This window comes from Phaseolus vulgaris, chromosome 8, assembly GCF_051622355.1.
Source record: "Phaseolus vulgaris cultivar YP4 chromosome 8, ASM5162235v1, whole genome shotgun sequence".
In the NCBI taxonomy this organism is placed as follows: domain Eukaryota; kingdom Viridiplantae; phylum Streptophyta; class Magnoliopsida; order Fabales; family Fabaceae; genus Phaseolus; species Phaseolus vulgaris.
In genome coordinates, this window is record NC_143505.1 from 35,645,625 (window position 1) to 35,672,710 (window position 27,086).

Sequence of the window (27,086 nt, forward strand, 5' to 3'; positions counted from 1 at the left end):
TATCCTTTTGCAAACATTCCTTCCCTGCATTAGAAATTTTCAAATCATAATAAAGATTAAAAGTTACCTTATCATCTTGAGTTCTTACTTTAAGCTTTCCCTTATCAACATCAATTATAATTCTCGTAGTCTTCATGAAAGGTCTGCCAAGAATCAAGGGAACCTCCTCATCTTCATCCATGTCCATCACCACAAAATCCACAGAAAATATGAATTTATCCACCTTGACGAGAACATCTTCAACCACACCATATGGATACTTGGATACTCTATCAACACGAAGTGTTGGATCTTGTAGGTCGTGATCTGCGCCACTGGCTCAGCTTCTATCCACTTCGTGAAGTACTATATGGCGACCACGAGGTACTTCATCTGCCTTATCATCAAAGGAAAGGGCCCCAGGATATCGATTCCCCGTGTATGGAAAGGCCAAGGGCTGTAAATTGACCTGAACTCCTCTGGCGGCGCCTTGTGCTAGTCAGCATGCTGCTGACACTGCTTGCACTGTTGTCCGTACCTCGTGCAGTCTTCCCTTACGATTGGCCAATAGTATCCCGCACGAATGGCCTTTGATGCTAGAGATCGTACACCGATGTGACTCCCACATATCGCTTCGTGGAGCTCTACTATTATCCGTACGCATTGGTCTCCGCTTACACATACCAGGATTGGATGGGTGAACCCATGTCTGAACAACTCCCCGTTAATGATAGTGTACTTGGCAGAATTTTTCTTGATTTTCCTGGATTTTGTGGGTTCCAGCGAGAGTATCCCATCAGCCAAGTAGCGCTTGTAGGGCGTCATCTAGGTGTCTCCTCCTTCGACCAGGCAAATCTGCATTGATTCCTCCCCCAGGTTTGTATATAGGCTTACCTTGGGAGTCTGCAGTGTCTCCCTAGTCAATGACCGATGACTCCTCGCCCCTCCTCTTGTCGTACTGACCTGGTGCACCCCTACCCAGTTATCTGTGGTGAATGTTCGAGGTGTCTTCAGGGTTTCCTGTATGACCATCCTCTGTCTGTCCCCCTTGCATGAACTGGCGAGCTTAGCTAGCAAGTCAGCTCGAGCATTCTGCTCTCTTGGGACGTGCACCAGCTCGAACACTGCGAATGACCCCTTCAGAATCTGGACGTACCCTAGGTATGCGGCCATCTGGGGTCCTTGGCCTGATACTCTTCAGTCACCTGACTTGTGACTAATAGGGAGTCGCTCTTCGCCAACAGACTCTGCGCTCCCATCTCTTTTGCCAACAACATGCCTGCAATGAGAGCTTCATACTCCGCCTGATTGTTGTTGGCCTTGAAGGCAAACTGTAGGCCTTGCTCGATCAACAACCCGTTCAGTCCCTTCAAGATGACACCTGCCCCGCTGCCTTGTTGGTTAGAGGACCTGTCTACAGAGAGCACCCACCGGAAGTTGGCTTCCTCTTGGTGTGCATCTGCCGAGGAGAGCTCTACCACAAAGTCTGCATAGACTTGGCCTTCGATAGGACCTCGAGGCTCGTACTGGACATCAAACTCTGAAAGTTCCACTGCCCATCTTACCATCCTTCCCGCCACGTCCGGTTTCTGCAGGACCTTGCGGATAGGCAGGTCTGTCATCACCACCACTGTAAAGCTTTGGAAATAATGGTGAAGTCTCCTAGCTCAGAACACCACTGCTAGGGCCTCCTTCTCTAGGGTCTGGTATCTGACCTCAAGCCCTTGTAATACTTTGCTTACAAAGTATATAGATTTTGCAGTTGGTCTTGCTCCTGCACAAGGACTGAGCTGATCGCCCGCTCCGTCACAGCGAAGTACAGGCGGAGTGGAGTACCCAGTTGTGGTTTACACAACACTGGGGGACTGGCCAAATACTCCTTCAGCTTGAGGAACACCTCTTCGCACTCCCTGGTCAGATGAACCTATTGTTCCTCCTCAAACACTGGAAGTAAGGATGACCCTTGTCTTCTCTAGCTGATACAAATCTGGAAAGAGTGGCCATCCGCCCTGTTAACTGTTGCACCTTCTTCACTGAGATTGGGCTTCTCATTGCGAGGATTGCAACGCACTTCTCGGGGGTCAACTTCAATCTGTACTTAGCTATTATCGTAAATAGCTCTTCTAAGTCAACCATATGCTGATCTTTCACCTGCGAGGTCATCACCATGTCGTCCACATAGGCTTGCACGTTTCACCCTATCATGGGTGCAAGGACTTTGTTCATCAGCCTCTGGTAGGTGGCGCTTGCATTCTTCAGCCCAAAGGGCATCACTGTATAACAGTAGCAAGACAGCTATGTCATGAATGTTGTCTTGCACTTGTCCCTGGGATGCATCTTAATTTGGTTATACCCAGAAAAAGCGTCCAGGAAGCTGAGCATCTTGCAACCCGAGACACTGTCTACCAAGGCGTCGATGCTTGGTAGGGGATATGAGTCCTTCAGGCATGCTTTGTTGAGGTCAGTGAAGTCAACACACATTCTCCACTTCCCGCTGGCCTTCTTCACTAAGACCACGTTTGCCAACCACTCAGGGTATTAGATTTCCCTTATGTGGCTAGCGCTCAATAACTTATTCGTCTCTTCTTTTATGACCCGCCGTCTCTCTTCATTGAACTTCCTTCTTCTCTGGTGGACAGGCCTGACCTTGAGGTCCATGGTAAGGCAGTGGCACAGGAAGTTTGGGTCTATGCTTGGCATGTCCGAGGCGGACCACGCGAAGGCATCCAGATGTCGTGCAATGACCTCGACGATCTGGTCCTGTGCTGCTTGGCCTAGTGATTTGCCAAGCTTGAACGTCCTCCCCCCAATCTCCCTCTCTAGGACTTCTCCTGCTAGTTCGGGTCACCTCTCCCGGGCGAGCTCTGCAGGGGCGATCCCTTCTTCACTTGGTGCCCTGGTGGTGACCATGAACACCCCTCTCTTGGTTTTGAGGCTATTCTTGTAGCACCTCTTAGCCTCCTTCTGATCTGACTTGATGGTAATCACCTTTCCTCCCAAGTCAAGCAACTTCATCTTCATGTGCCTCGTCGACGCCACCGCCCTCAGCCTGTTCAGCATAGGTCTACCTAATAGTACGTTATATGCGGATGGGGAATTGACGACGAGGTACCTGATGTTCTTCGTACGGGACGCGACACCATCTGTTAAAGTGGTCCTCAGCTCCAAGTGCCCACGCACCTCCAACTGGTCTCCCACGAAACCGTACAAGTAGCCTGTATAAGGCCTCAGTTGATAAGGGGACACCTGCAACTTGTTGAAGGTCGTCCAGAACATCACGTCTGTCGAGCTTCCCTGATCCACCAATACACGGTGCACCTTCCTCCCAGTGGTTACTACTGAGATCACCACCGGGTCATTCTCGTGGGGGACGACATCTTGGAGGTCGGCCTTGGTGAAGACAAGGTCGACGTCAAGGGCCTCATCTGCCTCTTGCGCCTCTACCGACATCACTGCTCGGGCATACTTCTTTCGCTGAGAAGCGGTACACCCTCCACCCGAGAAACCCCCAACAATGGTGTGGATTTCGCCATGCACCGCTATCTCGTGTCCCTGATCTCCTCCTGGCGTGGTCACGTTCTGGTCTTCCTGTGACTCCACCAAGTAATCTTTCAGGAAACCGTTCTTCACCAGTTCATCCAACTGGTGTCCCAACGCCAAGCAGTTCCGTATTGGGAGGCCAAACGCTTGGTGGAACTCTCACCATGCGTTCTTGTTAGGCCCTAACTTCTTGTCGGACTTAGCGGGTATCTTCATTTTCTCCGCTATATTGGGAATGGCGATTAGGTCCTTCAATTCTACCACGAAGTTGTGCCTTGGCGGCACATTCTCCCTTGCGCGCCCCCTGGTCTAGGGCTTTCTGGGCTCGTAAGGCTGCTGCTTCGCTGGAGTCTTCTTCTCTGTCGTTGCCTCATGTACCCTTAGGGGTTGAGGTCGACCTGGTGCTCGTGGGCGCGTGGAAACAACGCACGTGCGCTTCTCGTTGACTTCTCCCTCCACGGCAATGTGAGCCACCGCTCGACGCCTTATCTCGCCGAAAGTTTTTTGGCGGTTCCTGATGAGTGACTCGCTGGAAGGTCCTGACACGATCCCCTTCCTGAACGCGTGCACCATCATTGTTTCATCCTTGGTGTTTAACCTCACCACATGTGCCCCAAAAGGTTGAGGAATTCCTTCAGGGACTCTCCTTAATACTGCCTTACGTCAAAGAGATCGTAAGAGATGGGTGGGGGGGCCCGATTTACGATGTACTGCTCTTTGAACAACTTAGAAAGCTGCGCGAATGACATTATGTGGCCATCAGGGAGGCTGATGAACCAATCCATCGTCGTGCCCACCAGCATGCTAATGAACAGCTTGCATCGTACCGCGTTAGACCCCCCAACCAGCATCATCTGCGCATGGAAGGCCGTGAGATGAGCCTCTGGGTCCTCTACACCTGTGAAGGTGGCTTTAGGGCCCAAAAACGTGGTTGGTATCACGACGTCCATGATCGCCTGCGAGAATGGCATTGGGAATTCCCTGGGTGGCGTCGTGGGTTCTTGATCTTCCACCTCGCGTTCCCTCCCTGATTGCGCAACCCCCTGCGCAATTCTTCATTGGTTCTTTGCAATTCCTCATTTCTCGCTAGCGACGCAGCCAGATCAATCTGGATGCGTTCTTGATCTGCTCTTGATGCAGCCACCGTTTCTTGGAGAGCCTGCATCGTTTCCATGATCTGCTGCAGGGTGAGGCTTTTGCCTCCATTCGGTGCAACGAATCCTTGCCTCGTGTTTCTCATCTTTCTCGTTCTTGCGAATGGGACAGTGTTTTAAATCGTGCCCCACAGTGGGCGCCAAATGTTCGTGCTGGTTGACTCGATTGCCTTCGTACGTCTACGACGATCACATACCCAATTGTCTCTGCCTTCGTTCGTGCCTTCCTTCGATCAGACACCTGAAATCACAAAGACAAAGGGCGCCCTAGAGGTCGTTTGCACTCCGACGCTCAAGTCACTATGGGCTAGAAAACACCAAAGTAAGCTGTAAAAAGCTCTCTGTGCGTACCTTATTAGGTTTGATACTACTTTTTATATACTCTAGGGTTTTCACTGTTTACGCTAACCATAATTAGGTTTACTGAGGGTGTGCCTTAGCGCCGCTATCACCAACTCTTAGGGCAATCTAGCGCGTAAGGCTCCCTTACTAGAGTGCAACCTCTGACAGGATGACCACCTAGGTACTAACTTGTGCACCTAATCTCTGGGGCTATCCGTCTTGGAATGCCCTAGTTATTCACGTGCCATGCATGCAGTTTACCCTTGAAACGTGACCCTCACATGTCGTATCTCTTTCAATGGCTCTTTACTCGTATTATGCCTGAACGCGTCATCCACACCACACGCATGGACCCCTGTGAACTAGGCTTTCTCCCTAACTGATAACTGGTGTGTGGTCTGTGATCCTCCTTTCGTGGCCCAGCTCTGCTGTTTGACTCGCCGATGTCCGACGTCTCATCGCCCTCACTATATTGTCGAGGACACATCAACGCATCATAGTAACCGATGTCTGACCACTCTTTGACACCTTGGCTCACGTGTCTTGCGAGACACTGACCCACACTGCTCGTGGGACTCAGCTTACGTGACCCCTCACCCGAGAACTGGTTAGTACAAAAATAATAAAATTTTTGAAATAAAATTTTTTTGTATGTTTTAATAAGAAAAATATAGACCGACTTAAATGCCGAACAATATTGATATTGAAGGCTGGCTGTTTGGCGCGGTAACGTAACTGACCAGAAGTACAATGGGAGTTCACGGTCTCTGGGAACTACTCTCCCCCGTCGGTCGCCGCGTCTCCGTCGAAACCCTCGCCGGGAAAACACTCGCCGTTGGTACTCCTCAAACCCTATCACTTTCTTTCTCTCTCTCCCCCGCATTAAGTAATACATCCTTTTTCTTTATTTCCCTAATTGCAGATGCGAGCATATGGATGGTGCAGTTTATGAAAGCGATGCGCGACGAGAAGGGCGAAGTGGTTCGCAACGCCCATTTGCTGGGCTTCTTCCGTCGCATTTGCAAGCTTCTCTTCCTCCGCACCAAACCGGTCTTCGTCTTCGACGGCGGGACCCCTGCCCTCAAGCGCCGCACCGTCGTTGCCCGCCGCCGCCAGCGCGAAAACGCCCAAGCCAAAGTCCGCAAAACTGCGGAGAAAATGCTGCTCAATCATGTATGATCTTTTGCTTTTCGTTGTCAACTGTGAAGCTATGATCACTTTTTTGTTCCTATTTTGTGATTTAATTGGTCGTTCGGTTCCAATTGAAAGAAAACAATTATCTCAATTCGCATTGAGGTATAAGAGTATTGGAGGGGTTAGAATTTTGTGCAGTTTATTTATTCAATTTTTGGGTATTTCTGTAGGAAGATAACGAGTAATAACTTGTAAATGATTTTGCATTCTTTGCTGTGCCTCGATGAGTGACGAAGAACAAAAACTTTTCATCCACTGAATTCTCACTCTCTTACATAATTGTCCATGTGATGTTGCTGGTGCAATGTGTTTATGTTTCTTTGTCTCTCTTGTTCTCTTGCATGTTGTGTTTATTGTAGTGTGGTAAAGTGTTTTGATTCTGTAATTTTGAGGGACGCTTGTGCTCATTTCTGTGTTACTTTCAAAGTGAAAAGAATTCAATTACATTAAACCTTAATGTTGGGGTGGTTAATTTGGATTGTCATTTTCCACTCTGTTTTTCTACTATACTACCAAACAAAGAATTGTTGTACCATTTATGCTAATGGGTATACAGGTATAGCATATTCGTACGTTAACATGGTGCGTTCTATCTTGATTTTGGTTACGTGTTGCAATCTTAATTTTTGTTTTTCTACTTCGTTTACAGTTGAAGACACTAAGGTTGAAGGAACTGGCTGATGATATTAAGAGCCAGAGGATGCAGACGAATAGTAATACTAAGGGTCAGAATAAATCTAATCAGAAGGACTTTGTTGGTAGTGATTCAAGAGGAAGTCACGTGAAAGAGCTAGATGAAATGTAATCTGTTTATGCTGTTGTAAATTATAGATGTCTTCTTCTATCAGAGTTATGTTCATTGTTTTGAATTATTTATTTAGGTGTGCAGCTAAATATGCAACTGAGGAGAACATAAATTGTTCACAGGCAACAGTATCAACAAGTTACAACCAGGAGGAACTTGATGAAATGTAATCAACCTTTATTTTTATTCCTAAATTAAAGGGACTAAAAGCTGTGAAGCGCTGAAGTATCTTTCATATAAGTTGCATAAAATATTATCTTAATGTATTTGATCTTGAATATGACTGATAGTTTGTCTATAATGTGGGTGAGTTCATTTAGGTTGGCAGCATCTATAGCTGCAGAGGAAAATGGAAAACATGCCGGAAAAGGAGTGCCTTCTATTGTAATTAATCCTTCAGAGGAAGAACATGATGCAGCAGAACAGATTCTACTGGTAAATTTGCAAATGTAGAAGAATGGAATAGTTGCAAGTAGCCATTACTATGATATGCTTTTCTATTATTTGTGTATATAATTTTGTTTCTTGATCAAACCCATGGATTTTTCCAGTAGTGTAACAATAGGCCATTGTTGGGGAATGAGGAAATATTTCATCTTTTGTTGTTGTTGCTACATCCTTATTTTCTTGTTGATTCTTCACCTCTCGTGGCTGTATCTATTTTTTTTTTCTCCTCAGCCATCAGTAAATTCCGAAGTTGATATAGCTGTATTAGCTGCTTTGCCACAGTCTATGCAACTCGATATTCTTGCACAGGTCAGATTTTAAATATAAATGATATTACCTGTTGCCGTGCATTTGGACATTTCTCTTTCTTGTCATTATAATGAAGTTTTCTCCCACTTCAAACTAATACATCAATGGCATGAAATAAAGGATCAGATAGAATGCTTTCAAGAGTATTTTCTCAATTTTTGGATGATATGTGTTAAGGCATCATATGATTTATTGGCCTGCTGAAAACTCATCTACATATGATACATTGTCTTTCGTATCAGCTAAAAGGAAAGAAAACAGAAGGGTTAGTAAAGGAAGCTTACAACCATGAAGAACCTGATGTCAATTACCGAGGCAAGGGTAAAGGGATTCTGCTCAGTGAAGCTGGCATGGCTGGTTGTAGCTCCAGACATGACAATGTTGCATCGAGGACTGACAATCAAGACTCAATTGACGAAATGTAGGCTTCATATAATGTCATAATTTTGCTTTTGTTATGGTATTTCTTATTTATTACTTTTGATGGATATTAGGTTGGCTGCATCTATTGCTCTGGAGGAAAATGACAAGTTAGTAAACAATGCATCAACTTCTGTTGCGGCTTCCACTGTCGAGGAAGAGGAAGTTGACTATGACGAAGATGAAGAGATGATACTGGTCAGTCTATATTTTGAGACATCTATAACTTTCAGACTCAGTTAGTTAATTTGGTTTGTGCTGAGAGTTTAGGTGACAGCTCTTTGTCATTTTCCGTCCTTATAATCTTAATAGAAACCACAATGATTCCTGACAGCACTAGTATCAATCCTTGTGTTAGACTTGAGTTTGAAAATACAATCTGCATGATTTAATTGAAAGAGTTCAAAAATTAATCCATATTTGTAGCACGGAACACTAACATAGGCATAAGCCGCAACAATGAGTCTCCTCTTTCGAACACATTTTATTAATTTTACACAATGAATTAGAAATCTATCACATGGCCCTTTTAAGAAATGCACACATAAGTGTCGGACAATACATGATATAACTGTCATACAATAAATATATAACTATCATACAATAAATTATATAACTGTCATACAATACATGATATAACTGTCATACAATAAATATATAACTGTCATACAATAAATTATATAACTTTCATACAATACATGATATAACTAACCTACAGCTACTGAACACACTTAACTGGCGTATTTCTTTCGCCTTGCTTCCCCAACTCCATACCTAAAAGGCGTGATTTGATTTTGTGTAATCTCTGCATAAAATATAAAAAAAAAATAGTTTATTTCGTTTTCTTTTTTCAGCCAGCTATGCATGGTGAAGTTGATCCACTTGTTCTAGCGTCATTACCTCCATCAATGCAACTGGACCTTCTTGTTCAGGTAGTTGAATTCTTAAAAAAAAAATTTTTTAGCTCAAGTGCCTCTTACATTTTATTCTGTCACCAGTGATTGAATAATTGTTCTGCAGATGAGAGAGCGTTTGATTGCAGAGAACAGACAAAAGTATCAGAAAGTCAAGAAGGTTTGTGGAAAGAATTCATATGCAATTTTGATCTGTTGAAATGTAAAACTTGTATCTTTTTAAAATTGATTTTTTTTTGGATAGTTGTGTATCTATTTAGAACTGCCATGGATAGTTAAAAATGTCAAATCTATGGTTCTTAATGTTCTTTAAGTTATTTAGTTTGGCATTATACTGATTCTTTATGACATTGATACTGTTATTTTATTTCATTTTGGCATGACAATTACTTTGCCTTTGTACTAGTTGTGATTGTACACTGAACTAAATATGTCATTCAATTGGCTCCTTCCAGGATCCCGCAAAATTCTCTGAGCTACAAATACAAGCTTACCTTAAAACTGTTGCTTTCAGACGCGAGATAAATGAAGTGCAGAAAGCTGCAGTTGGAGGAGGAGTAGAGGGTGTGCAGACTTCACGGATTGCATCTGAAGCCAACAGAGAATATATATTTTCGTCATCTTTTACCGGCGATAAACAGTGAGTAACCTTATTCTCAATTATTTTTTCCGTAGTTGAATAAATTGTCAGTCCTAATAAATATTAGTCTTAAAAATGGTTGGGTGCTTTTCCTGTGTATTTAGTATGATATTTTGTGAAATTTAATTGACAACTTCCTTGGCCTTTGCATTCCTAAATATGTCAGTGAACTTACCTCCACCAGCTTCGAGAAAAATAAAAGTACTCAACAGAAGGAACAGGGAGCACATCCTTCCCAGAATCTTGCAAATAGCATTGTGGCCGGAAATGGTTTTAATAAATCAAGTGAATTGGTTTGCAATGAACCTGGTGAGCCTGCTGAGGAAAGTATTCAGACATATCTTGATGAGAGGGGTCGATTTCGTGTCAGTAGATCGAGAGCAATGGGGATGCGTATGACCCGTGATATACAAAGAAATTTGGATTTGATGAAGGAGTTTGAGCAGGAAAAGGCACAAGTGAACAAGGCTTCAAATATTGGAACAATGAAAAATGTTGAAAATAAGGGTTCATCAGAAAGTTCTGGGATCCAGCTTGTTGGTAAATCACAAGAGGCGAATGTTGACTTAGTTCGAGAGAATGTGCAAAATGAACAAATTATGCTTGACCAGAATGCTTCTATAGATATATCTTTTGAATATGGATGCGAAAATAAGTTTGCAAACGGTGAAGATGATATATTTTCTAGTTTAGTAGGAGGAAATCCAGTGGCGATCTTTGGCACTAATGATACTGCAGCAACAGTGCAACCTTCTCATTCTGATTGGGAAGAAGGAATTGTTGAAGGTAAGAGTACTGTTTTTCCTGAACATGATAAGGTGGAATTGAAGTCTTCTGTTGCAGAGGAGGATAATAATAATGAAAGTGAAGTAGAATGGGAGGAAGGAGATTGTGATGGTGCTAACAGCAGCTTATTGTCAGAAAAATATGCATCTCGAGGGCAGTTGGAGGAGGAGTCCAATTTGCAAGAGGCAATAAGGAGAAGTCTTGAAATTGAAGTGGATGAAAAACGCAAATGTATGTCATTGGTAGATGGGCATTCAAATATGTATGAGAACAAATTGGATCATGATTTAGAACATGGTGATGACCCAATAGGTTTAAATGAAAACACTGGGTTCCGGAATAATAAAAATAATATGGAGGGATTCACTTTGTGTACGGAAGATGGTACTGAAAAAATCGAATTACATGAAATTGAAGATGGAGATAAAAAGGATGATTTTGTTTCTGTAAATAATGCACAAACTAACCATTTTCATGGAAGTTCGTCAAAGCCATCTGTGACTTTTAGTTCGAATAAAACTAAGATATTGATTGACACAACTTGCAGATGGGATAGTCAGTCTTGTTCTGAAGATTCAATTTCAGATACAAAGATAATGATGAAAGACCAGATCCCTGTGGTCGCAGAGAAGCTATTTGATAAACGTGATAATGGTAAAGTGTCTCTCAATCATAACAATACATCTGAGGCTGTTCCAGTTGGTGCAACTGAAGATGAGAAAAAGAACTATATTAATGAATCTGAACCATTTAGTAATTCTACTGACAATACCAAACCCACTATTCATTTGGTGGATTCATCCTTGAAAGAAGCAACAGAAGACCTTCTTATTGAGCCAAAATTTGCTTCAGATGACAATAATGGAAATTTCTTTGACAAAAGGAACAGGAGCCGTGGCAGTGATGTGTTTAATACCCCAGGGGATTTTCCTGCTCTAGCAACTGAGGTTAGCCTTGAGGAAGAAATTCAAATTCTTGGTCAAGAATATATTAACCTAGAGAATGAACAGCGGAAGCTAGAGCGGAATGCAGAATCTGTAAACAGTGAATTATTCACTGAATGTCAGGTGCTGAACTGAGTCTGATCTATAATACATCAGTGATATCATATTGTTACTAGTTATTAAATTTCTTAAAACCTATTACTTTGATTTTCATTCTTTTTCATCCATTTTAGGAGCTTATTTATTGTAGATTCTTGTTGAATTTATTCTAAATGAATTGATTTTGAAAAAAGTTTGTAAAAAACTGTGTTTGGGAAGGATATTTTAAAAGTGAGGTTAGAAGAATTGATGTTGTTTGGATAGTAACTAGAATCACTTTTAGTGGGTAAGTGCTGATGTATTTAGCGACCCACAATCAATTCTTTTATTTGAAAAAGTTAAACATTTCCAGTTCTCAATATCAATTTTACTTGCCTCAAAATTCGGTTTGAAATTTTGGAAGGCACCCAAACAAGAAATGTACTAAAGAAAGGAAGTTTACGTCCCACAACCAAGATTTTCAAGTGCTACCCTAACATACACTTAGTTTTCCCGTCAAATACTCACATCTGCTAAATTCTTGAAGATGTATATGGTAGTCAAAACATGAAATGTAGTATGTATTTTGCATTTTCGTGGTGCGTGATTGAATATGAAACTTTATCTTGTATTTGATTATTTATTTTTATTTCTACTTTCAAGAATAGAGCAGAAGTTAATCAACATAGATAGCATAAAGGATGGAACTTGTATTTTTCAGAGAATAACAGAGAGAAACGTTACCTGCACACATTGAACTAGAATTTTAGGATAGTTGTTATATGTGAAGGTTCTGCTAAAAATTATGTCTTGAAAGAAGGTAGACTTAAAAATACGAATACAAATATTTCTTACCTTAGAAGACTATTGGACTAAAGATAACTATTATGCTTATATATCTTATTTCAATCAGGAAGTAACATCTAGATGCTGCATAAATAGGCTCCACGAGGTTAAACTTATCTACAACATAAATGAACTTTAAGAATTTGGGTTTAGGTCCAGTTCTGTCCTATAAAATTGGTTTCTAGGTTAAGGGTTGATCCTACTTATATATTTTTAATTTTACAATATCATTGGATGATGTCGAATCTTTAATACTTCCACTCACATTGAGGATTAGACATTTCAAATGTGAATTTTCCAGAACTGAAACATCTATGGATGGTTCAATAATAGTCTAATAGCGGATGGTCCAATAAGTCTGATAACAATTGCTAGAATGTACTTTAATACTCGGAGAATTGGGTTTGTTTGTAACTCGGGATTATCCCCCTATGTATAAACTTTAATTTGGCCATATCATTAATCAATGTGAGATGTCCAACATGAGTACATTGCAAGAGCTTAAATTCTCATTTCAGTAGTTTGTTCTCCACCCTCTTCTTCACACATCAGTTGACAAGTAGTGGCCTGGATTCTTTAAAGAACATGACAAATTTACTTTGGCATCGTCCTTCATTTTACATTTTATTGTGATGGTATTGAAGTCTATAGCTCAGACTTGGCATTGTCCTTCAATTTTACATTTTAGTATGATGGTATTGAAATATTTAGTTTAGACTGATGTGTCAATTGGATGAAGTCAGGATCCTTGGAATGGATATTAATATTTTTTATTATTATTGTTATTTTTATTTCATTGTTATTATTATTATTATTATTATTATTATTATGATTACTACTACTACTACCTCACAAACCCATTTGCAAGCTTTTTGGATTACACAATGGCTTTATATATCATTTATCATTCACAAATGCCATTGATCAGTAGTGATTTTCCATGGATTAAGTATGTTGATCCCATATGTTTCTGGTGCATTTGACACTCTGTAGGAACTACTGCAAATGTTTGGCTTGCCATATATTATTGCTCCAATGGAAGCAGAAGCTCAATGTGCTTATTTGGAACTTGAGAAACTAGTTGATGGGGTTGTGACCGATGACTCTGATGTCCTTTTATTTGGGGCACGCAGTGTTTACAAAAATATATTCGATGACCGCAAATATGTAGAGACATACTTCATGGAGGTCTATATTTGCTAAATACTTTAGCTGTAAATAAATTTCAGTCGTTATAGCATTTTTGTTTTCATGCTTTTATGATTGGTTCAGGACATTGAAAAGGAGCTTGGACTGACCAGAGAAAAAATAATACGCATGGCTCTACTTCTTGGGAGTGATTATACTGAAGGTGTAAGGTGTGACAATTCTTACCTCGTTCTAGAGTATGCTTTTGGCTAGTAAGTGGTTATTCAATCTCATTTGATAGGAGATGTTGCTATACATCTATATCTGACATTATCTAACTCTTAATAATAAGACATTTGCTAGATGTCCTTCTATGTATTTCTTTCTTGTAGGGTTGTATATATTTTAGTTTCTGCATCTATGAACTTGATTAGTTAGTAGTGACCCAATCCCTTTGGGCTAAAGATGTTGCTATACATCTCTATCTTACTTTTCTTTTGTCCTACTCTTCATAATAAAATATTTAGTAGATGTCCTTGTATATATATATGTGTGTTTATGTGTGTATATACATATATATTCTGCATCTATTGGATTGGTATCTGGATTTGATGAGGGTTGAAATGGAAGTTGGTTAACTTGACTAGATATGCTTGTGTTGCTGCATGTATGTAGTGGGATTGGCATTGTTAATGCTATTGAGGTTTTGAATGCATTTCCTGAGGAAGATGGCCTCCTGAAATTCCGTGAGTGGGTTGAGTCACCGGATCCCACCATCCTTGGAACGTTGGATGCAAAAAATGGATCAATTACCAGAAAGAAATGGTCAAAAGTTAAAGAAAAGATAAATTCCATAAATTGTGATGCTAAAGAGTCTACATCAGAGCAGAACCTCCCCTGTGCTCCGGAGCAAAATGAGTTGCCAGATTACATCCAAGAAACAAAGCAAACTTTCTTCAATAAGCATGTAATTGATTTCAACCTTTTGTACTCTCCATTAAAATAACGCAGTATAGTTTTGCATTTATTAGAACATCTTTGCTTATGACTTCCTTTTTCTCATTTAATAGAGAAATATTAGCAAGAATTGGCACATTCCTTTTTCTTTTCCAAGTGAAACAGTTATATCTGCTTACTGTTCTCCACATGTTGATAAATCAACTGAGCCTTTCACATGGGGGAAGCCAGATCATCTTGTTCTTCGGAAGTGAGTTTACATGTTAATTTATTTTCCATAACTTATATGTTAAATCAACTGGCCAGTCTCTCATTTCTCTTCATCTTTTAACCTATTGGTGCTTCTGTTCCTCAACTGATCACTTTCCCATTTGTAAAATCCACCTTGCCTGATACAGTACCAGGGCCTTTTACAGGGTTGGGATTAGTTGAGAGTTTTAAGTTTCCTTTAAGGTATTTTGGTGCTTATTTGGATAGTTACTTTGTACATGAATTTGATTTGATTCTTTTAATGGGTTTGAAAGTTGAAACTTTACACCATGCGTGAGTGGTATGGCTTGATAAACTCAGTCTTCCCTGGTATTGGTCGATCTTTTCTTTGAAAGCTATTTTTGATTTTTTGAATGGGTTGATAATTTTTGTATGTAAGCACTATGGCTTGATAAACTTGCAGTCTTCCCCGATATTGGTCCATGCTTTTCTTTTGAAGTTATAAATCTAAATATGATTATAGTCTATATTGACCTTTGAGACACTATTGATCTCTCTTTTGGATTTTACTTAATCTTTTTCTATCAAACCTGTATTTAATATGTTTGTATATTCTTGGAAATTTTGAGTTACTTCCTGTCCACAGATTTTGCTGGGAGAAATTTGGCTGGATTGGCCAGAAATCAGATGAATTGCTATTACCTGTGTTAAAGGAGTATAATAAACGTGAGGTTAGAAATTTGTTTTAAGAATCTGCTCCCGGTTTTTATTGACAATTTTTATTGTACTAAAAGTTGAAATTAGTTTGATCACTAAATAAGCAAGCTTTCCAATTGTTGATTGTTTAGTGTCTTCTCAAACCTTCATATTATTATGAATATCCTGATATCACTTTAACCTTTTAATGCAGACCCAATTACGGATGGAAGCATTTTACAGTTTTAATGAGAGATTTGCGAAAATCCGTAGCAAAAGAATTAAGAAGGCAGTAAAAGGAATAACTGGTAAGCAGCCTTCAGATTTGATAGATAATTCTGCAGAGTTGTCCAAGAATAGGACGATTGGGAGACAACCCGAGGATAGCACGTTAGAGATTTCAGGGGGAACAGACGAAAGTCTTGAAAGTAGAAGGAAGTCAAAAATAAAACAGTCAACGAAAAGGAAGAATGATACTGTTGCCAAGGAACAGTCAAAGAAAAAGAAAGTCAATGATGATCCATCTTCAGCACCTAGTACATCAGAGATGGAGAATTTAAAGCCAAGCACGCAGACAGAAGAACAGTGTGATGGTAAGGCATTAACTCGGAATACAAGTGGCCGAGGAAGACATAGAGGTATGGGAATAAAAAGAGGAAGGGACAAAGAGCATCTCAGTTTTGAATCCTCATCAACTAGCAGTGACATTGATGATCAGGGGCCAAGAGTGCATGTGGATAAGGTTCCAAAAGACGTGAGAAAGGTAAACCTTCATCTTTTTTTTTCTTTCTAATTTATGAAATGAAAAGTATATAAGCTCTATTTGGATAAATTTATCCAGTACATGTAGGAGAAGTTAAATGAAAAGGACTTCTATAAAAGTTAAGCTTGCAACTTGATTTTAGCTTATATGAGAAGCTCTATTCGCTTTACATTATTCTCTTCTCTTACAAGTACTTGTCGAAAAGTATATTCAAACAGGACAGTATACGGTGATCAAGTTGTTTCGTATTGACAACCTTCCTTTATTCTCTTAATCACTAATAATAAAGTAATAAACATACAGCTGAGCTTTGGTGCTTGCAGTCATTTCAACTTTATGAAGTTCAAAATGTAAAAGAATAGGTCCACACTTTTGTTCGGTGGTAAATCAAATCAAAATAAACAAAAAGAAAGTAACCCTGATGAACTAGATTTAAACCTGTTGTTACTTGTCAGTTGTCAGTATGTAATCATAATTTGGTTAATTATATTATAAGTGTTTCGTTAAGAGAATGAGAATGAGAAATTTTTCAAGTAAAACAGAATCATCATCTTAACACTGTCAAAAAACAGGGAATGAGACAAATTCTATAGTATGTTGAGAACATTTTGAAGATGACTGAATGCGATCTCATTCGGAAAAAAATATATATGAAAAAGAATAAGAATGTTTCACTTACAATTTGTGTACTTTCCAGTCATTGAGATCTCGGAAACCTGTCAACTATTCATTTGAAGATCCTGAAGATGAAGATGCTGATGATGCATTTGACCAGAGTAATCAGACTGGTCCAATAGAAGAAAATTTATCTCAGATTCATGGTGCATCTGAAGATGGTGCAACATATTTTAGTGCAATGAATTTTCCTTTAAAGGATAACTTGCCACCAACCAGCTCTCTCAAGTCAGAAGGTTCGTTTCGCATGCATGCAGGTGAAACTAATCATCCTAGTACTGGCAATAATGACTCTTCTGATGTCTTTAAAATGGGAGGTGGATTCTGTTTAGATGATGGTGAGACAGACAAGCTGGATACAATTGATGATGTCAATACTTCCACAGTGGATTCTACTCCAGACTTTTCACAGTTTTCTGATTGTTTGGATGAATCTAACCGTGATAAAAATAGTTCAGATGTGTTATTTTCTGGCACTGAAAAGCCTGAAAATGGGATGGAAGGTGGAGGTGCCCATAATAAATTTGGTATAGAGCCAAATGACCTTGTAAATACTAGTAGTTATGATCATTCTGAAACCATTTTGAAACCAGAGAATGCTCATAACAATAGTGGAGCCTCCGCTGGAGCTTTTAGTGCTATGCCTTTTCTGAGGAAAAGAAGGAAAAAGTGAAACTTATCTGACTTAGAGTCTGACTTGTGCACATATTGGTCAACCCTCCAAATTGTTATCTTTTTAGAGATGTATAAACTTTTGCTTTTCATTCATGGTGCCTCTTATGTAATATATATTTTGCATATTCATTAACTTGTTTTCCAACCAAAACTATCAATACCTTAAATACTAAGATGTGTAAATGTGAGTAATGTATCTGTTTTAGATGACCACCAATCCTACCATTAAGAGCGTTTGGGTCTCAATTAGGGAGTTAAAAGAAGGAATTCATTGTAGTTTTTAATTCCATAAAAGTTGGTTTGGGTCTTCAAACACACTTAAAAGGTGTAGAGTATCAGCATATTTATGAAATTGTGCCAGAAATTTCGCAATTGAGATTTGGATTTGGGGATTTCTGTTTTGCATTCTCATAATTTTTGCCCGCACCACCGTAAATATGAAAATATTTTATTTTGTCATTTTATTTTTAAGTTTTTTTTTAATTGTAGAATCTGAACTTTTTTTATATATATAAAAAAGCTTCTAGATCGTGTAATTTGAAAATTAGTTCCGGTAATTTGGAATTAGGATTGTATAATTTGGAAATCATTGTTGAAAATAGGAAGGGTTTCTATCAGATTGTAATGTGATATTTAAAATATGATATTTTGTGCCCTCTTTTTAAATGGAGAAAGTAAGAGGTAGAAAATATAAGACTAGAATAAAACACAACAAGAGAGGCAATAAGGGCAATGGTGATGTAGAGACTATGAGTGCTTTTATATTTTTCACATTTCCATAAAAGTGATGTAGAAGGAGATAGTAGAGACTATGATGCTTTTATCTTGTTCACATTTCCATAAAAGTTCACAAAGAAACAATGGCGCACGAAAAAATTGTTTCGGATTTATTCTCATGACAAATTCTTTAACTTTGATCAAAGTCTTTCAGAACCAACAGTAATCTCATAAGAATTACTAAAACGAACACAAAAGTAGTAACAAACTGATAAAAAAAATCAATTTGAATCGATATTTTTTATTTTTTACATATTTTTATTTTTTATAAAATATTTAGAAAATATTATATTTAATAAATACTATAATTATTATTTTTTCTTATATAACACCAATTTTATCATTTATATTAATTTTAGTTTTTAATATCTTCACCATAGATTTTCTCTAATGGTTTTGAAATTTGTTTAAAAAGTTTCATGGACAAATTAATTAATCATCTCTTGTAATAATAATGTATTATATAATCCATTATCACAAGTTAAATATTCCATTATCATTAGTAATAATGGTTTAGTCAAATATAAATCCTCTTAAAACATAACTTTCGCTTATAATCAATTATTCTTTTGTGTCTTGATTACGTGCAAATACATATTTTGAATTTTATTTAGTTCTAATAAAAGTATCTTGCGTTATAGGACGTTTTGATGACATTATATAGATAAGACATAATAAAGGATTATGAATTAGGATATAAATTTTTTATATTGTTTTAATCTTTTGTATTTATCTTTTATTAGGTTTTATAATTGTTTTTTTTTCTTTTGTAATTAGAAACGTTTTAGAAATTAGTTTCTTCAAAAGATTTGTTAATATGAGACTTATTATTGATTGAGTACAAGCTTCATGGTATATAAGATTTTTTTTTAGATTATTGTATTTAAAATTATTCATCTTGGAACTTGAATAATTTTCTTGAGTAAAAATTCTTTTTTAAGTTTTTCATTAGAATTTTGGTTCATATTTTTAAATTTTCAACCATTCAAAGTGATGAGTCTTTCTTAACTCATTGGTATCTTTTGATTGTGACATTAATTAAGATAGATTAGAGTTTCTCTTCCATATTTTCAATTTTCTTGATTCTTCGGGTGAAATTTTTGAAAATAATCTTATTCGTTAGTAAGTCCTCTGGTTGATTTAACAAGGCAATAACTTTGTTTTCACATTTGTACTAACAAAAGTGGAACTTCATAAACCCAAGTCAAAGCCAAAACAACTCACTCCTTTTAGAGGGACATTGATAAAAAAAAAACTCACTAGTATTTGCAGACATCATAAACCACACACTGGGGATGGATCTCAATCTCATGAAGAGGAAAAATGAAAAATGTCCCATATGTGTTGCATATTTTTGTCTTAGGCTCATGAGTTGTTTGTTTTTGATAATGGTTGTTTTACAATTGTGGTTGTGAGTTGTTTAATATTTTTTAGTGCAAGCCTTTTTATTTGAAATAAAGTTTAGGGTTTAGGGTTTAATCCCACATGTGCAGTCCATACACATCATAGTTACGGTGGTTGTGGCATGCTGGTACATCTTTATGGGAGCTGCTCTGCAGCTACAGGGGGCTGTTTTTGAACAGGATTTTAAACCAGTAACTAGCTTTCTAATATCACGTGCTGCTACATATTCTATTTTGGCTGTGCTGAATCTGTGGTCTAGCTTAATATCCTTTGTTGTGTAGAGTGCATATGTTTAGGTTTTTTCCTAGGAATGTCTTTTCTCTTGTTCAGTAGGTTTTGTGAGTTTTGGTTCTTGTATACGGGTTGAGGACACCCTGAAGTGTCCCTGTAATTTCATTTAATTCTTTGCTGATAAAAAAAAATTTGGAATAAAGTTAATGAAATCTGGTTATACCTATCATAATCTTTTGCATATTTCTTTTTGCTAATGTCGGAGGTTCTCATATGCAGTTTTTTCACCAAGTACTCACATATGAAATCATAACACTATAAGAACAAATAGACATAAAAGAAACACAAAATTTGGTCGTCATAAAAAATGTATCATATGAAGATACTTGAAGATTTTGATGATGACGACTTAGTCATTGTGTTCTATGTTATAGGATTTCATGATTGAATGTGTGCTTCGTACATATAGCAAATGTTTGATCTATGGTTAAGAGGCACAAGTCATAACAACCTTTACACAATTTTTAACCATTTTTTGAAAACTATGTAAAAAGGTTTTATGAACAAATTAATTGATGATTTTTTGTAATAATATTATTATAAGTTGGATACTTGGTTGTCGTCATTAATAATAAATTGTGATTTGTTCAACACAAATATTTTACTAAACAAAATAATCATCTACTAACAACAGTGTGGTGGAAAAAAATTAAGACTTAAACTAGATCAAGAGTTGTGGTTGGTTTTTAAAACTTCATGGAAAGATTAATCCCTTCTTAATTTTTTTAAAAACAAGTTTAATTAAAAAACTTTAAGGTTAATAAAGGTTATATATAGAATATCAAAATCACGAGAACAAAATATAAAAAATGAGAAAGGATGAGAAAGATTACACAAAGTTCTATATTGTTCAAATAAAAAATGGATCCTACATCCACTCTTAGAACAATCAAAATTTGGTATCTTTATAAGTCTATTACAAGTACTCAACATGATGAAAACTCATTTAATCACAAAATTCATAAAATAAAAAGATTAAAGACCTAGAGTCTTGTTTAGGGACTTATTGGCCAAATGAACCTAATTGAGATTTTATCTATCTTTTGTAGGTCTAATAAAAGGACAATTCTAGTAAGAAAGTGTTGGACATCTCAGGGTCCAACCTATGTGTTTGATGATGCCTTGTTGAAGACATCTTATTATTTTTGTGTTTGTCTTGTGTATGTGGTTTATCTTTTTCTTTGTATGTGATTTATATTTTTCTTTAGATAATGAATCCAAGAACAAGTTTATTTTAACTGGTTAAATAGTTTTTGCAACTGGTTTTTAATTGATTTATGAAAAGATTATTATTAGCATGTAAGAAAAACTTGGATTAGACTAGTTATTTTACTTTAACTAAAATCAACAGGTTAATTAACTTATGTAGTTTTTCAAAAAGTTGATTTTCTTAATAACTAAATGCACTTTTAAATTTCTATAAAGAGGGACTTTAATGTTTAAGAAAAAGTGACATACATTTTTTCAAAACAATACTATGTGGAAAAGTTTATAAAACTGATCTTACAAGTTTTTGAAAATTATTGAGGTTCTTTGAAGTTCTTGGAGATTTATGTTCATCATCTTGCAAAGTGAAAGGTTTTTCACTGTTGTCGTGAGGATAAGAGACCTTGTTGTGTTTCTTAACTCTTTGCTTTAGGTTTATTCATTTCATTCTCTTAGTTTGACATTTCTTGTAGTGTATTTTTGTCCAAGATAGTGTTTCTTAGAGGTGTCTTGTGTTGTAGTAGGGTGTTACAATGGTGGTGTTTGTTCTTGTTGGCCTAAAACAAGAGGGGGAGTGAATTGTTTTTAAACATTTTTCGTAAACTTTGAAAGTATGGAGAAATCCAATGAAGAATCAAAGCTAAAGGAATGAAAATGCTCAAGTTATAAAATTGTTTTAGTTGATTTCCATAAAATCAATCAGTTGTTTTCGCGATTCAACCGGTTGTTTTTATCAGCAATTTATAAAAACAACTAAAAATAGATACAGTAGATACAATTGAGATTAGGGAAAGAGAGAATCACACAAACAAATTTATATTGGTTAACTCTTACACCAAGAGCTACATCCAGTCCCTAGAAACCACAAGGTATTCCACTATGCAATCAATCATAGACTACAATCACACACACACCAAAGAAGTGATCTTGAACCCCTCAAGGACACATACTTCCTTTCACAAAACAACTCACTACATATCATAACACCCTCTGACTCTGTGAGACACAGTTCTTTACAAATCAAGAGAGAAAACAACACACCTGATAAAGATTGAATCACAAAAGATTACACACAGTCATATTCCATTCTTAGCAAGTTCAACCAAAGCTTGATGTAAATCTTGGAGAAATATGTTTTTAAAAAAATTAATCTCTGATTCTCTTTCCCAGGAGCGTTAACACCACTTATATAAACTTTTGAATATGAAGGTTTGATGCCTCCAAATCTATGAAGAGAGCTTCATGTTTGTGCTGCTGAGTTTGGTGTTTAGTTCTAGGTGGTTTAGAATTTGTAAAATTCATTCTTAATCCAAAGCACATCTGAATCAATCTGGTTTTGAAAATGAAAAGTGTTTTTCTAAGCTAAGTGAAAAACAACCTATTGATTTCTCGGTTTAGTCGGTTGTTCTACACCCAACTTGTTTGGAGGGTTTTCAAAACTGATTTTGACTTGGTTGACTAACTATCAAAACCAATTCAACCGGTTAAAACGAAATTTCAACCGGTTGATTTTTGAATTTCTTAACAGTTTTTCAAAAACCTGTTAATTCTGTTTTCAGTTGATTTGAAACTGTTTTGGCTCGTGTTTAACTACCTAAAACAACTAGTTTAAAGAGCTATAAAACTGGGTTATCCTCCATATTTGTAAAAACAGAAAGAGAGATTAAGAAACTGTTTTGAGGAAGATTCAAGCTTTGTAAGATTTCCTAAGATTGTGAAATTGGTTCAAGAAGTGAATTAGGAGCTCTGTGATTTCTTGTACACTAGTTGTAATCTGTTCCTTTTATTCTTTTAATTGTTTTCAATTTGTATACTTGGAAAACAGTAAATCTATAAGGTCAGAGGATTGTTCTGACTGTGTTTGTATGAAAAAGCAAAGAGGGTGTGTTTTCTTGTGTGGTTAAGATCACCTCTTTGTGGTGTTGTGTGATTGTAACCTGTTGTTGGTTACGACAAAGTTATGGTGTTGAAATTTCTCACAAAATCTTAAATAAAATGTGTAAAGGAGATAAGATCCCAACTTATTAATGTTATCTTGGTTTCCATGGTTAGTCTTATAAAGTAGAAGCGGATTGAAAATCAAAAGAATAACTTTAAGTTTGTATATGTTGATCAACAATGAAAGCTATTTTTCAACATTGACGAGAAGAAAGGAAAAAAAAACCAACATGAAAGCCATAAAGTTACATATTTATTCTCAGTTTAAATGAAATGTTTACTCTACACTACACAAATAAAGGGATGTTACATAAAAAAAATAGAAGATAAACAAGTATAATAAATTATTATGTTACTTTATATAACGAATATAATCAATTTAATTGATTATGTTACGTTTACATAACGTAATACAGTTAATTATATTATGTAATACAATAAATTAATAAAAATCAAATATGAAAATAAAATCATAAATAATTATATAAAAGATATTAATGAAATAATAATATAATTTAAAATATTAGAATTATAAAATATTAAAATTATAAAATAATAATAAAAATATCATTATAAAATAATAATAATAATAATAATAATATAAAATAATAATTATAATAATAAAATTATAAAATAATAGTAAATTTATAATAATAATTATAATAATAATAATAGCAATAATAAAAATAAATTTATAAAATAATAATAAAATTTAATATTTAATTATAATTAATTTAAAATACTAAGGACAATTTAATCATTTTATAGTTTTTTTGAAATTCATCAAATCCCTCACATACCACCTATTTTTATTATTTTTTATTCTCTTTCTCTTTATTCAAACAACTTCAATGTTTAATCTTTTTTTTCTTTTCTTTTCTTTCTTGTGTACTCTCTCAAATTCACACTCTTATCTATATACATCCTAAAATATGTTTAGGGTTATTTTTATTCTTGAATAGAGGCAACTTAAAGTGAGAGGGTTTTGGCATGTGCCTACTTAGTCTTTCTACCAACATGGTGTAGAGAGTGATGACATGAGAAAGTAACTAGGTAGGTGGTGTGAATATTGTTGTTAGCATAGTATAGAATGCCACATGAATGAAATTAAGAAGGTAATGACAACACTAGTCGCAACTATTCATTCTGCCGGCCAATATTTGTCAAAAAAAAATTGAGGAAGGTGCAAATCAGTATTAAAATAGTTTTAAGGTAAGATCAACTAATCATGCAAACTACAAACAAAATGATCATTGAAGTATCAGCCACATGGACCAGTTCAATTTCCGGCCAAAATCCCTGAACAACTCAACTTTCTTTTGTGTTGAAATTAGAAGAAACTCTATTTTATTCATAAACCACTTCATTTTTACTCCACCCTCTTCAGCAACAAAGCTCCTGATCTCTCATAAACACTTCCATCAACCCCATTTCTGCCCAAATGAAAAGAGTTTCTACATGGATATCATTTGCCACATTCCTTTTCCTCCTAAACATCACCAGTTGTGTAGAGTATGAGGTCAAGAGAACACTGATACAATTTCTGGCACAAGTCTCTGGCAATGATGCACGACAGAACTCCACTTTGGTATGGAAACAAGACTCTGATCCCTGCAAGGGCCCCTGGCAAGGTGTACACTGTGATTCTCAAAACATCTTCATAAAGAAGTTGCTACTTGATAAGCTCAATTTCTCTGGAACACTTGATCTTGCTATGCTTTGCAACTTCGAACCACTGGCTGCATCTCTCACCTACCTTAGCCTTGATGGCAACAAAATTAGTGGGGGAATAGCATCTGAGGTAGGAAATTGCAAACAACTCACTCGCCTGCACCTAAGTGGAAACCAACTTGCTGGAGACCTTCCTAGTTCGCTTGCTATGCTCAACAATTTGAAGAGACTGGACATTTCAAATAACCATTTTTCTGGATCTTTACCAAACTTGTCTAGAATCTCAGGGCTGAACATGTTCCTTGCACAGAACAATTACCTTGGAGGAACTATACCTGCTTTTGAGTTCTCTAATTTTGACCAATTCAATGTTTCCTTTAACAATTTCCGTGGCCACATTCCAAACGTGCATGGCTATTTCTCCGCTGACAGCTTTCTTGGTAATCCTGAACTATGTGGAGATCCACTACCAAAGAATTGCTCCGATCAGCCTATGCCTTTTAGTGAGGCTCAGACATCGGAAAAATCAACGGGTCCTTCTAAGGACCAGATTCTTATGTACTCGGGCTATGCTGCATTGGTTGCCATCATTGTCCTTTTCGTAGTCTTCAAGCTGTGTAGAAGAAAGAAGGGAGAGAATAAAATTGAAGCATTGAATAATGGGGTAGGTGCCAGTGGTGGTGTTGTTCAAAAGCCGATCAATGTTTCAAGTGAATACAAAACTGAGGTAAGCAGATCTGAGTTTTCAGTCCCTTCTGAAAGTGGGATGGTTTCACAATCACTTGTAGTTCTTTCAAGCCAAGTGGCAATTGAATTGAGATTGGAAGACTTGTTGGGGGCACCTGCAGAACTGATTGGAAGAGGAAAAAATGGAAGTCTTTACAAGGTGATGCTTCACAATGGGATAATGGTAGTTGTGAAAAGGATCAAGGATTGGACTATTTCAAGCCACGATTTCATACAAAGAATGCGAATACTTAGCCAAGCAAAGCACCCTCATGTCCTGGCACCACTTGCTTTCTATTGTTCTAAACAAGAGAAGCTTTTGGTGTATGAATATCAGCAGAATGGCAGTTTGTTCAAGCTTCTACATGGTACCTATCACATTTTCCTTTTACTTTTCTACATGTTGTGTTGGTAACACTTCCTTTAATGAACAAGAAATGTGACATCAAATTTAATTTCCTTATGAATTTCACTCCTCCTTAGTAGTGCAAACCTTTCAACAAAATTCTGTATGAAGTAACATATACTAAAATGTAGCATGTGGTATTCAGGTACTACAAAAGCCTTAGACTGGAGCAGCAGACTTGGGATTGCAGCTACAATTGCTGAGGCATTAGCTTTCCTGCACCAAGAGCTAGGCCATCATGGTATAGTTCATGGTAATCTGAAATCCTCCAACATTTTGCTAAACAAGAATATGGAGGCATGCATAAGTGAATATGGTATTATGGATATGGATGATGAAAGAGGTTCACCTTTTGGCAGTTCTAGTGATGCTGGTGCATTAGATATGTTAAAAGGAGATGTTTATGGCTTTGGTGTGATTCTTCTTGAAGTTCTTACTGGTAAGTTAGTGAAGGGAAATGGGATTGACTTGACTGATTGGGTTCAGTCAGTTCTGAGGGAAGAATGGACAGGTGAAGTCTTTGACAAGTCCCTAATATCAGAGTATGCAAGCGAAGAGAGGATGGTGAATTTGCTTCAGGTGGCTATAAGATGTGTGAATCGTTCATCACAGGCTAGACCAACCATGAACCAAGTTGCACTCATGATTAACACTATCAAAGAGGACGAAGAAAAATCCTTGATCTATGAAGTCTGATTTACACTATCACATGTTTGGATAAACTTTTCCTTCATACTTGTAAGCCACAAATATAGTAAGATGAAAAAATAAAATTAAGTTTTCTGTAAATTAATTAAAATTACTATAGTAAGTTCAATATACCTAATCATTTTTCCATCTTCAACAATGGACTGTCTCATCCCATTCATTTTATTTTGAATTGAAGGTTTAATTAAATATTTAGTCCTTATTTTCATGTATATACTCATCAGAGAGCAAAAAGAGGTTTAATTAAATATTTAGTCCATATTTTCATGTATACACACCAGAGAGCAAAAAGATTTGTAGTAAGAAAATGATAATTTGACAATCTATGAAGTGAATATAATTTTTGATGTTATGAGTTTAAAAATAAATATATATAATAAAAAGTTTGAAATATTACCCTATTGTTTAGGGAAGAGACTTTAACATTGCCTTATTTAAGCAAGAGAGTTTAACATGT

The 27,086-nt window shown here is 36.9% G+C and overlaps 3 protein-coding genes across 8 annotated transcripts; 2 read left to right on the top strand and 1 right to left on the bottom strand.

Annotated features, from left to right (window-relative positions):
• Positions 1 to 2,823: 2,823 nt before the first annotated feature.
• Positions 2,824 to 3,429, bottom strand: LOC150025569 (uncharacterized). Its single transcript, XM_090294105.1, has one exon. It carries the CDS (start codon positions 3,427 to 3,429, stop codon positions 2,824 to 2,826), a length of 606 nt encoding a protein of 201 aa, XP_090150231.1.
• A 2,270-nt stretch (positions 3,430 to 5,699) lies between these two features.
• UVH3 (5'-3' exonuclease family protein) lies at positions 5,700 to 17,694 on the top strand. 6 transcript variants are annotated; one of them, XM_068629085.2, is made up of 19 exons: positions 5,700 to 5,853; positions 5,938 to 6,188; positions 6,859 to 7,010; positions 7,091 to 7,180; positions 7,335 to 7,449; positions 7,693 to 7,770; positions 8,013 to 8,191; positions 8,265 to 8,388; positions 9,045 to 9,122; positions 9,211 to 9,264; positions 9,560 to 9,744; positions 9,911 to 11,597; positions 13,392 to 13,586; positions 13,671 to 13,756; positions 14,202 to 14,493; positions 14,597 to 14,733; positions 15,340 to 15,424; positions 15,604 to 16,152; positions 16,850 to 17,635. In XM_068629085.2, the coding sequence occupies exons 1-19, from the start codon at positions 5,766 to 5,768 to the stop codon at positions 17,498 to 17,500; spliced, it is 5,076 nt and encodes a 1,691-aa protein (XP_068485186.1). In that variant the 5' UTR covers positions 5,700 to 5,765; the 3' UTR covers positions 17,501 to 17,635. The 6 variants fall into 6 exon arrangements, 5 of the variants coding, with proteins under 5 accessions (XP_068485186.1, XP_090150079.1, XP_090150080.1 ...); XM_090293954.1 differs by having other exon boundaries at positions 5,728 to 5,853; positions 9,619 to 9,744; XM_068629086.2 differs by having other exon boundaries at positions 5,728 to 5,853; positions 7,099 to 7,180.
• A 6,652-nt stretch (positions 17,695 to 24,346) lies between these two features.
• LOC137825671 (putative inactive receptor kinase At2g26730) lies at positions 24,347 to 26,765 on the top strand. The gene is made up of 2 exons (XM_068631401.2): positions 24,347 to 25,883; positions 26,067 to 26,765. The coding sequence occupies exons 1-2, from the start codon at positions 24,560 to 24,562 to the stop codon at positions 26,615 to 26,617; spliced, it is 1,875 nt and encodes a 624-aa protein (XP_068487502.2). The 5' UTR covers positions 24,347 to 24,559; the 3' UTR covers positions 26,618 to 26,765.
• The last annotated feature ends 321 nt before the right edge of the window (positions 26,766 to 27,086 follow it).